Genomic DNA, 12,566 nt, shown 5'->3' with positions numbered 1-12,566 from the left:
GCATAGACTCTCTAAGCAGTCTAATAAAAGTGTTGTTGGTAAAATACATGAATAATGTGATGGCCCATCATACATTATACAGCAGGTATCCCAATGACCTTCAAACCCAACTTTATTTTCATGACTTGGAAACGAGTAATTCTTTGGGTTTGAAAACTAAAGTTCACAAGTGGGAGCTGTTTACTTTTGCTTGAGAAACTTGCCTGTTGAGAGGTTGAAATTGAGGGCCAGAGTTCTCTGCTCCATTAGCCTGATATCAGACAGAATTGTGAGCTTGTTTCACTCCATTTCCATCTTCAGTCTGACATTGCCTCCATTGTAACCGATTTCCATGGGGACGAGGGATTTGATTTTCCCTAACCAATCAGTAGAGACTGCCTGAATCTTGACAACAGAAACCACTGTTTGTCACAATGCCAGACCAGAAGTCAACTTGGTGGAGTGGTCAGATTCAAAGGTCTGGACACAGGCAACTACTCCATGGTACTATCTGCCTCTTGACCATTGATAATCTTGCTTTCTAAAACCAGTTCAAGTGAATGGCACTTTTTAGAAAGCTTTTCAGCCAAGAAATGTAGCTATTTCAGTCTAACTGACAAACAAGCTGCCCAGCGTGTTTGATGATGATCACCAGGAGATTCGCAATAAAGTAAACTGTCCCAGTACAGTTGTTTTACAGGTTTCATGCTAATCTCCATCATTGCCTTGGTAATGCAAAGATCTAAGATTTGTAAGCACTGATGAACCTCTTGACCTATCAAAACAGCAGAACTGGGATTAATTCAATGTGAAGTTGAGAAGATGCAATCGTTACCATGATAACTGTTTGTAGACAATGTTTATCTTAAAACGTATAGCTGATTTTGATACCACCTGATATCAGATCAGTACCATGAAACGCTCAATCAACCTCCTCTCAAGACAAACAACTGAACTTGCAGCCACAGTAACTGATTTGATGTTAATATGAATCTTTCCTAAAACATCCCCACATTTCATCCTTATTCGTAGGAATTAGTTTTTATTTTTTAGCTGTCTGTGCCTCATAGCATCCCAACATATTACAGGTTGTCACTCAAGGTCTTTGTTCACACCTGAAGCAAAAATCCTACCAGCCTTTTCAAAACCAAGTGATATCTGTTTGAAACTGCACATCTATTTTGACTGCTTAAAGAGTGCAGTCCAGGCTGTGTGTGTGTGTGATGACTTGGGTCCTGAGAGGATGATGCACTAGGTGAGGTGTGAGACTTACCATATCTGTGTCAGACACTGGACCAAAACTGGTCACATAGATGTCAGTCTTCACTTCCGTTACTCGGTCTGTCAAGACAGAAAATTCAATTCATTCTAAAATTCATTCAATAAAAGCACAACCTGTACAAGTCATAGAGGAGACAAATGAGTTAGGAAAACTGACCGAGGCTGAGGTATACTGATTTCTATTGCCTAATATGGGTCAAGCTCCAAAGACACTGGATCCTACATTTTCCATATTGCAACTCAATAGGATATTTTATTAGACTGGTACTGGTACACCCACATCTGCTCCTCGTGACTAGTAAATTAAAGATAACATATTATGCTAATTTCAGGTTCATACTTTTATCTCAGAGGTCTCCAAGAACATGTTTACATGCTTTAAACAGATTATTTTGTTATGTCCATTGCTGCAGCACCTTTATTCATCCTCTGTCTGAAACAGTCTGTTTTAGTGCCTGTCTCTTTAAGGCCTCCCTCTCGAAAAGCTGCTCTGATTGGTCAGCTCCCACAGGCCCACCAACTCCAAAAATCCAGTTCTAGACTGCTAATATCTAAGTATTTGATATCCAAAACATATATAATAAATGTTTTTTACAAGCTAACCAGTCAGACCAAATGCTGTTATGATGATGATGATTATTATTATTATTATTATTATACACACTACCACAGTTTACAAGAGTATTCTAGCAAGAACAGACTGTATCTTCTGAGTGCTGGTAGGTAATGAAGTGTGCAACTTGAATCTGTATGATGTCGTAAAGCAATAAGGTGGGCAGCAGTGGCAGGCTCATGATCTTCCCAACCCGACCGATACATAGGCTGAATTGGTATTAATGGCTGATTTTACCTTGTCATACATATATTGGTTTCATAGGTATATGTCGACTGAGGAGTAACTAGAAATTAGTACAGAAATAATAAGATATTTATTTGTGGTCAAGTTTATTTTTACACTGTAAAATGTCCTGTTTGCTATTGGTCACAATTCCTTAAGAACCAAATTTAAGGGATCTTCAAAAATGTTTACGTAAAAAAAAATGATATTGCCCAATATATTGTTCAAAAGCTTCAAAATGTCAAAATTTGTATCAACCCAAAAAATCAAGTCAAGTCCAACTAAAGGAGTAACGTACAGGAACTTAATGGTGGCCACCCAAAGCGTTCCAGTGGGACTCCCCTACATGGCTGAACTGTCTGAACATCGAGTACAACATCAGTAGTCAGCACTTGCACAAACCATTCAACACATGAAGATCTCTGCTGGTACACCCTAAAGCCAAGCCCCCCCCCCCTGAGAGGAAGACTGGAGTGGTGTATGATAAGTTCTCTTTATTGACTCCATAGGAAACACTTGTGTTGTGACAAAGCACGAAAGATGCTTGCTTTTCAGCTTAAAACCATTGGAGAGCAAATAGCCAATTCCAGCTGAAAGAGATGCTAAACGTATCATTATCAATTATCAAAAGTTATTCAAAGACTTTTATTCCAATTTATGTCAGGCTGCACAGTACAAGATCATAGCTTGGATCATTTCTTGAACAATGTCCCACTTGCTGGATTAAATGTAACTCAGAAAGATGAATGGAGACTCCCATTATACCTAATGAAATAGAGTCTGCTATAAAATCTCTTTCGTCTGCTAAGACCCCTGAAGGCTCAAATTTTATAAATGCTTTTTGGATGTATTGTCTCCATGTACGATGACATGATATAAAATCAGTCAATGCCATTGACAGTGCTCACCACCACAATATGACTGTCCAAAACCTGGGACTGACCACCAGTTAATTACCAATTTCCAACCTTTAAGTCTCCTAAACAGTGATTATAAAGTTTTTGCAAAACTTTATAATCACTTTATAAAACTTGCACTCCGTTTGGAGAAAGTTATTCCATCTCTAGTGAATCTGGACCAGGTTGGATTTGTAGCTGTGCCTCAGTCAGCTAACAACATGAGGACGCAGTTCCACAAAATGTTTTGTGCCAGCTCTCTCCAAGAAGGTCTTTGACAAGATAGAATGGCCATATTTAATATTTTATGAAAATTTGGATTTGATCCTGTCTGTATGAAATGCTTTAGAGCACTCTACCATGAACCAGTCTCTTTAGCCAGAAGCAACAACATTCTTTCTGACCCTTTCAATCTATATCAGGGGACATAGCAGGGGTGCCCTATATCCCCTATAATATTTATTACAGCCCTTGAGCCCTTAGCCCATTCTATTCGTGAAAATCCAGAAATAATGGGTATCTGAATTGGCGTCAGTTCAAAATTAATTCATACACTGATGACATTCCGTTGACATTATCTGACAGAAACTCCTTTTTTTTTATTGTTACAGTTTAAAATGCAGTTTCTATTATATACATATCACCATGCACTGCTATATAAATCCTGCACACCGGATATATTGTATGTACAGTGCTTAACAAATTTAATAGACCACCTGTCATAAAAATGAGAAAACACAAATATTTTAGAAATCTGTCAAAAACTAAAAATTGTATTGTTATTTATTAGGCAAATAACAAACTGGAACAACTAAATAGTCCTTATTCACATATATTAACCAAAAGTCTTAATATTTTGTATGACCTCCTTTGGGCCTGATAACAGCTTGCATTCTTGCAACCACAAAACAAATTTTTCTGTTCAGGAATGCAAGTAAATAACTGTAATTTGGCATCTCAATCAAAAAATAATAATGTGCTTTACTATTTTTTTCTGCTTTTTTGTAAAACAGTAAATTTGAGAATTCATGGATAACAACAATAATTATATTTTAGCATTAAAGATATAATTTTGATTAAAGAGCTTGGCTTGCACATACTGGTGGATTAACCATTACAGAAACATGAAATATTTTGGTAATCAGCAATACTGTTAATTTAGGGCAGCGGTGGCAAACACCTTACACTGGGTGGTGGTCTAATAAATTTGTTAAGCACTGTATATATGCATATACTTTACATAATCCTCCACTCCATGTATATCCATTCAATATTTCATGAATTTGAATTGCTTGGTTTACAACTCACAGAAACACTTGACTTCTGTATGAAGATGTTTTTATGTTGTTGGTCACTGGTGCTTTTCATATATATTAATAAATATATTTACATATACACCTATTTATTTCACATACTTGGGTTCCTAATAATCCTGTCTATTTACCTTTACTTGTCCAGCTTTGTTGTCCTTGTTCTTCGCTGTTATGTCTTTTCCTATGTAAGTACATTAAGAGCAATGTATGTGTATGTGTACACAAACTTGCTAATAAAGCGGATTCTGATCCTGATTGTGAACAGCCACCATGTTTTTGTCTAATGAGGCACAGGGATTGTTTATGTTGATATGCAAGGCCCTTTATATACTCTCAGTGGCCACTCTTTTGGTGCACCTGTACAATGTAATGCAGTCCAATACGACTGCTCTGAAATAAATGTTACCTAATGCTAAGGATAATGCTCATGTTTTAGTTGAAATTCTGACACGTGTAAATTCAGTCATATGTTTATTAGTGAGGTCATAGTTGGTGGTGTTGTACTGGATTACAATATTGTCCTTTCCATTTACATATATGAGGGGGGCAGAATATTAGTGTTAGCAATGCAGGTGTCATTTAATTGTTGTGATCTGTCCAAAACTTTCTTTTTGAATGTATGTATATAATTTTATTTCAACTTACTGTATACAGTTCCATTAACCTGTTGCAGGTGAGACATAATTAAGAGACACACCTTTTGTAGAACACATGTTGGGTTACTTCAAAAGCTCTGTGGATGCTCCTGACGGACAAGAGAGTTAAATGATCTCACTTACATAGCGCTTTTCAATCTTCACAGTTCCCAAAGCACTTTACAGCTAAGTCTCATTCACCCATTCACACACCGATGGCGACCGAGCTGCAAGGTGCTGGTCTCCATCGGGAGCAACTTAGGGTTCATGTCTTGCTCAAGGACACTTTGACATGACAGGGGGAACAGGGGTTTGAAAAGTCAGGATATCACAGTCTCGATTTTGACCATTCCTTTTTTAATCTGTCTTTTGTGAGTCCCCAAAATGTATGAAAGCGCTATAGTAAATCACTGGAGAACTCCTTTACTGGTGCACATACACAAGTATGTGTGTAGTATTCCCTGTCTTACCTCCCAGGCCAGGTCTCAGTCTGTTGTCATATCCATCTAGCAGACTGTCGAGGATCTTGGTGAAGGTTGTGATGTCTTTGAAGTTACTTGTTGAATTGGAATCTGCTCTTGACCTAAATAAAAGACAAATGATTGATTATGGAAAGTAAAATGAGAACTCTACATCAGGTACAAAAATAGACTTTACTTAGAATCAGAATCAGAAACTGTTTATTGCCAAGTAACATACATTACAAGGAATTTGCCGTGGTCTGATGGTGCTGACAAGAAACATGTAAAAATATAAAAGGTAAAAAAGGTAAGAAATAAGATAAGACAGGGACAGTGTACGTTAATATAACGTATAACTTGTGTTTGTGTTGGGGGGGGGGTTCAGTGCAAGTCTTTGGCCATGTTCGTCAGTTTGACGGCAGAGGGGAAGAAACTGTTTTTGTGGCGGGAGGGGAGGGGGTCAAACAGATAGTGGGAGGGGTGGGAGGGGTCGGCAGCGATCTTCCCTGCTCTCCTCAGGGTCCTGGAGGAGTACAGGTCCTGAAGAGATGGGAGGTTGCAGCCAATCACCCTCTCTGCAGAGCAGATGATACGCTGCAATCTGCACCTGTCCTTGGTGGAGGCAGCAGCGTACCAGACAGTGATGGAGGAGGTGAGGATGGACTCTATGATGGCAGTGTAGAAGTGAGCCAGCATTGTTTGTGGCAGGTTAAACTTCTTCAGCTGCCTCAGGAAGTACATCCTCTGTTGGGCTTTCTTGATGAGGGAGCTGATGTTCAGCTCCCACCGGAGGTCCTGGCTGATGATGGAGCCCAGGAAACGGAAGGGTGATGGGGGCGGGTGGGGCTGTGCTCTTCCTAAAGTCTACAACCATCTCCACTGTCGTTGAAGCGTTAAGCTCCAGCTTGTTGTTGTTGCACCAGGTCACCAGATGGTCAACCTCCCACCTGTAGGCAGACTCATCCTCACCAGAGATGAGTCCGATGAGGGTGGTGTCATCGGCGAACTTCAGGAGCTTGACAGACTGGTGACTGGAGGTGCAGCTGTTGGTGTACAGGGAGAAGAGTAGAGGAGAAAGAACGCAGCCTTGAGGGGAGCCGGTGCTGATCGTCCGCGAGTCTGAGATGTGTTTTCCCAGCTTCACATGCTGCTTCCTGTCAGACAGGAAATCTGTGATCCACCTGCAGGTGGGGACAGGCACATTAAGCTGGGAGAGCTTGTCCTGAAGAAGAGCCGGGACGATCGTGCTGAAGGCAGAGCTGAAGTCCACGAACAGGATCCTGGCGTAGGATCCTGCGGAGTCCAGGTGCTGGAGGATGAAGTGTAGGGCCAAGTTGACGGCGTAATCTACAGACCTGTTGGCTCTGTAGGGGAAGTGCAGGGGTTCCAGCAGAGGGTCAGTGATGGATTTGAGGTGGGACAGAACCAGGCGTTCAAATGATTTCATGACCACAGAGGTCAGGGCGACAGGTCTGTAGTCATTTAATCCTGTGGGCCCTGTTTTTTTTGGGGCGGGGATGATGGTGGAGGCCTTGAAGCAGGCTGGCACGTGGCATGTCTCCAGTGAGGTGTTGAAGATGTCTGTGAACACCGGAGACAGCTGATCGGCACAGCGCTTCAGGCAGGATGGAGAGATGGAATCTGGTCCAGCAGCTTTCCGGGGGTTTTGTCTCTTGAAGAGCCTGTTCACATCTCTTTCAAGGACAGACAGAGGTGTCGATGTTGGGGGGGGGCACTGTGGGGGGCAGCTGTGGTGGTAGGAGGTGTGAGAGTTCAGCCCCAGGTGTGATGAGGGGGTTGGGGCTGTTGGGCTGGAGCTGGTGGGTGATGGTGTTAGGACTGTCCCATTGTCTTGGTAATCTGCCTGAGCCCCCTCCACACAGAAGCAGAGTCATTGGAGGAGAACTGATTTTGTAGTCTCTCCGAGTACAGTCATTTAGCTTCCCTCACCGCCTTGCTAAACCTGTATTTGGCTTCCTTAAACTCTGCTCTGTTACCACTCTTAAACGCCTCTTCCTTTTCCTACCTCAACTGTCGCAGTCTTGGTGTGAACCAGGGTTTGTCATTGTTATAACTCACCCTGGTGCGAGATGGTACACAACAGTCCTCACAGAAGCTGATATATGACGTCACAGCCTCTGTGTACTCATCCAGACTGTTGGTAGCAGTCCTGAAAACATCCCAGTCAGTGCAGTCCAAACACACCTTCAGGTCCTCTGCAGCTTCAGTGGTCCACTTCTTTGATTTTCTCGCAACAGGCTTAGAAAGTTTTAATTTCTGCCTGTATGCAGGAATCAGGTGGACCATGTCGTGGTCAGAGTGCAGCGCGGGTGACGGCGTGAAAAGCATTACTGACTGTGGTGTGGTGTAACAGTGATCCAGAGTGTTCCCCTCCCTGGTGGGGCATTTAATAAACTTAAGTGTATAACACTTATTAGAAGAATTGAAAGGCTGATGCATGATATATATATATATATATATATCATGCATCAGCCTTTCAATTCTTCACATGTATAACATGTATAATGTTACAATGTTGGATGTTCATATCAAACGTGTCCAAAGTTTCAAATAATGAGGTAAAGGTATTTAAAAGTAATCCCTGTGAGCAAAAAGCTCAGGCTTCAGACTGCTCTGAATACTAGGTTTCCAATGTTGTTTTTCTACTTTTGTGCCAAGCTGACGTCAGCTCAGCATGGATTTCTTTATATGGTCACCTGTTCCAGGCACAGCATGCCTGCGAAGTGCATCCACCCGCTAGGCCTGTCTAAGTTATTCGAGCTCACTCTTAAATTTGCTCTGCTCAGGACCACTCAGGTTCTTCAGTATGTCTTGCATAAAGTACTTTTTGGTTGTGAAGGAAAGTTAGTTACTGTCTTGAGGGACAGGTGGCTTTACTTGTTGCTTAAGTAATCTCTAACTATTGCTAACTGTAGTTGCCGTGGGTTAGTTAGTCAGTTGTGGCCCTACTACCTAGCTGACTCTAACCAAATGAATCTTGGAGCCCAGGGCCAGAAAACATCCTCCTGGCAGTCCAAAGCTCCTGTGCTAGCAGTTTAAACACCAACACTCCCCTGGTGCTCCGAGCAGGTAGCTGCATGGCAAACTAGGCAGCAGGTCCAGTTAGCAACAGTTAGTGGTAACTTTAAAGCTATCTGTCCATCAGGAAACGTAAATTGAGTTGAGGCAGAGCAGCCAAAGGACATCAGAGGGAAATGCATAACATTTTTTCTCCATAAAATATGATCCAGTTTCACCAAAATCAGTGAATAAAGGTATACAAGCCCGGCCCCCAGACACACCCATCATTTTTTCATCTTAATTCTTGTCTCATTTGTGGATGAAGTAAACAGCAAATCAAATTCAGTGCCCCATATTGTTATCTTCAGGCTAGATTACTGTAGCTGTCATATGCCGTTGGAAAGAGGAAGATGCAGTGCGTGGTGTGCTCAGAGACATTGGGTGTCGTTTCAGACAGAGAATTGAAACTGAGGGGCTGTGTAAAGGGCCAATATAAGATAAATAACTTTTTTTGAATAGTGAATCATGCAAAGCTTCTCTGGTGGAGTCCCAGAATAAAAATATAGAGCTGGAAATGAGCATAATAGCTCCACTTTAAAGTTGCAATGTAACAGTTTAATGCACACAGTGACATTTTACCCGTTGATCAGGCAGCAAATTTAAAAAGGTAGAATGAGCAGGATTTGTCCGTTGCAGTTTGTTAACACAACATATAAAGTTGGCCCCTCCTCCCCGGATCGTAGCTTACTCTTGCATGCATATGACGTGGCACCTGGTCCCTACGTTTTTATAGAGCCCTGCCTTGTTATCGACTGGGGCTACTGGGTCGATGCCCAGAAACATCCTGATCACAGCAAAACAAGAAAATATAGGCAGAGGGCAGGGTAATTAAGAGAGGGATAAAGTCTATACATTGTTTTTTAAGGAAAAATCCTACTCATTCTGCCTTAACTATTCATAACTTAAATTGAAAAATAACACTAATATTTACTTACAACTAAATAAGAATCTAGCACAGTAATATATTTCTTAATCTATTATGAAAAAAAGAGGATTGTGATGCACTAAGGCAGAGGGGAGACAATGTGATAAAATACGCTGCTCCTCTATTTATTTTTTACCTTTTTAAATACACAAGTCTCAATATGAATTTCCTTTATTTTCTTCTCTTTTTTTTTAAAGAGTAGAATAAATAACCATGGCAATGAATTTCTGCAGCAGGTTAGACATGTTTTCTGTTTGACAGTCAATACACTGGATACTTTTCATTTAGATATTATCACACTATGATTTGGGGCATTACGCGCTGCTCTGTTGATGTGGAACACAATATCTACAAGCGGTGTAACACTGCACAGATTAATGGGCATGGCAATTTGGATAAACGTGAAACTTTTAGAAAACGTTTGCTTGTTACAGTGCACCGCCATGGGTGGTAAGAACACTGAGTGCCAATTCCTAAAGTTGAGCTTTATCTAAATAAATTGATGTTATTATCGAAAAAGCCGAACCAACCAGAACGTCATGACAACTGCATATAATATTGAGCGAAGAGTGCTATTTTTCTGATGAGTACATAATCCTTTTAGACTCATCAAGGAAGTCTGGCGTTGCGCTTTCACCGCGGGGATGAACCGAGGGCACAGAGCAACCGTTAAGGAAGGACGTGTTCTTATAAATGATTATGTTAACGCGCTTCATTAACCTCGGCAGCTGTGTACCCGTATATTCTACTACTGCTGCTTAACAAAGCATTCCGTTAAATACCCTTTAGGTGGAAAGCCGGAGGTGCGTGTGCTGCTTGTGCGCGCGGTCAGTCTGTCGTTCGAGTGGTAGTATTTTTCTGTTCATTTATAAAAAAACAAAAAAACAAATAAATAAAAAAAAACACTATAACTGGCATAAAAAAAACACTTACCGTGTCTGCCACAGTATGATCAAAGAGACCAATACAGACATGGAATAAGAGCTCCATCGTCCTCTCATTGCTGAAGCCTGCGAACAAGATGACAAACGCTTTCAGAGCGCGTAATTACATGGCAGAGCAGCTCAAAGCGCCTTACAGCTGTTGCAATTAAACCCACACAGATATCCGTCTCCATACAGACAGACATTACACCGGGTTAGTCACCTCACACTGGGATTCTGTTCAGTTCAATTCATCCAAGACCCTGCAACCCAACTCCCTATCCAAACACACGCCGACCTGAACGATGAGCTTATTTTATACACAGCATTTGTTTTATAAGACGCGCCCAAGAGTAATTTGCTGAAGGATGCCGCCTACCTGAAATGCGACAGGTGTCCCCGGGGTTGCCAAGAGAGACTCGACAGTGAGCACAGTGGAGGTGGACAAGCCTCTGGCAGAAGATGAGAGTGGTAATCCAGAGAGATGAGTGCGGTTACTGTCCGCCTGTCAGCTCCTCCAACAGGGAGTCCCCACAGCTCACCCAGACCCTAACATGAGAGCAAACTGCACCGAGAGCAGCACTCATACTGAGGCGGAGTGGTCCGCTGGTAGGGAAGCCACAATTTAATGGGTATTCATTTGTGCATATGACTGTGCACACTTGAATATCAACCATGCAAGTTGCATAAAAATCTTGGAGGAATGACATAGGACCTCGTGGGTGTTAATAGGTGTTACAGGTCGAATTACTTGAATTCATTAATTCATGCCACTTAACCCCACAGAAGGAGTAGGGTTTGCCGGTTGCATTTTCTAAACGCAACACTCAAAGTTGGCCCCTGCTGCCTTTACCATGATTCCACATGGCACGCTTTAGATAACGTCTTGTCTGCAAACGCGGTTTTGTTCCGTCCTCTGCATGGCTTCGTCCCCCCACCGTGTGCGTTTCGGAAGCAGAGAATTTTGGCTGGCCGATTTTGTTGATTTGCTCAGATTTTGTTGATTAAGTCATTTTTTCCCCCCCTTGATTGTGCTTCCAACGTGTTTTATTTAGAAAATTGACTGGATGCTCTACGCCTTTCCTGTGTCTGACTTCCTGCCTGGCACACCTGCCATGCCTGATGGAATTAAGCTTCACATCTGGTACCTGGTTGCTACGTTTTTTACAGAATCCCGCCCTCACATCCTGCGCGCTCTTATTGGCTGAGGACTGGACACCCACTGCCCAAAGTTTGACGCCCAGAAAATGTCCCCACAGCAAAATAAGGGCAGGGTCTCTGCAGATACAAACACTGCCACACTTCTAGTGGGTCATAAGTGATGATTGAGAGTCCTTAAATTGTTTTTCATTCTGCCTTTAAAATAGAAACTAATGAGAAACATTCATGAAAACAAGAATGCAGTTAATGTTCTTTATATTTCAATAAAATTGGACTTGGTTCCTTTTGTTGCTAGTTTCCCAGTATTGTTACCGCCTGATATAAATAGCCTACAATAATTGTATGCATTAGGGGCATGAAATGTTTTCAGCTCCTAAAGGCAGAAAAAGCTTTGGAACCACGCCTGACGCTGGCCAAATGCACTCAGTTGCCAGAATTTACCAGACTGATGTATCCAGGTTGATGGGCTAAAACTAGTCCAACACTGGCCCATGTGGCACTAACTAACATTTTCAATTTGCAATTTGACCCAAGTCTGCATCTACAAAACCAAGCCAAATCTTACAACCATATATGTTCAACAGCCAGCTTACATTAGGTCCTCCAGAGGGAGCCACAGCCAAGAGCATTCAGCACAGCTCAGCTGCATAAAAATAGTAGCCCTCACTTTCCCTCTGAAAATGTATGCCAGCCTAAAAAGATAGTCACCAGTACAGTGAGCCTGATCTCACAGATATACAGTAAAAAGGTACAGTAAATGCCATTTTGTGCTTACTTCGGAAAATGCTGCCTAAACTCAAATAGCAACTTTTGACTGTGTTTGCTGACCTCCAGTGGTTTAACTTCTATGAAAAAAAAAAAAAAAACATTACATCACTTTTTGTGTATGGCAAAAGCAGTAATTTCTGATTGCTAAATACAGGCATATTTTGTTACAGAAAATCGCATATTAAATAAAAAGTAATTAATATAATGTGGTACTGACAAAGAGTTAGGAGGTCATCTGTTCCTCTTCAAACTAGAGCTGTCAAAGGACAACAATCACAAGTGGAATAGAGAGCAACTGCTATTTC

The 12,566-nt window shown here is 41.6% G+C and overlaps 1 protein-coding gene across 1 annotated transcript in view; it reads right to left on the bottom strand.

Annotated features, from left to right (window-relative positions):
• gabra2a (gamma-aminobutyric acid type A receptor subunit alpha2a) overlaps positions 1 to 10,410 on the bottom strand; it is a 51,556-nt gene extending 41,146 nt beyond the window's left edge. Inside the window, 4 exon segments of the mRNA XM_070921097.1 lie at positions 1,253 to 1,320; positions 5,413 to 5,487; positions 10,077 to 10,119; positions 10,339 to 10,410. Coding sequence (XP_070777198.1) covers positions 1,253 to 1,320; positions 5,413 to 5,487; positions 10,077 to 10,119; positions 10,339 to 10,410 — 258 coding nt within the window.
• Positions 10,411 to 12,566: the final 2,156 nt, after the last annotated feature.

The sequence above is a fragment of the Enoplosus armatus genome, chromosome 15 (genome assembly GCF_043641665.1).
Source record: "Enoplosus armatus isolate fEnoArm2 chromosome 15, fEnoArm2.hap1, whole genome shotgun sequence".
Lineage (NCBI taxonomy): Eukaryota > Metazoa > Chordata > Actinopteri > Centrarchiformes > Enoplosidae > Enoplosus > Enoplosus armatus.
The sequence above is the reverse complement of the archived record's forward strand: the minus strand, read 5'-3'. Positions and strand labels throughout refer to the sequence as shown.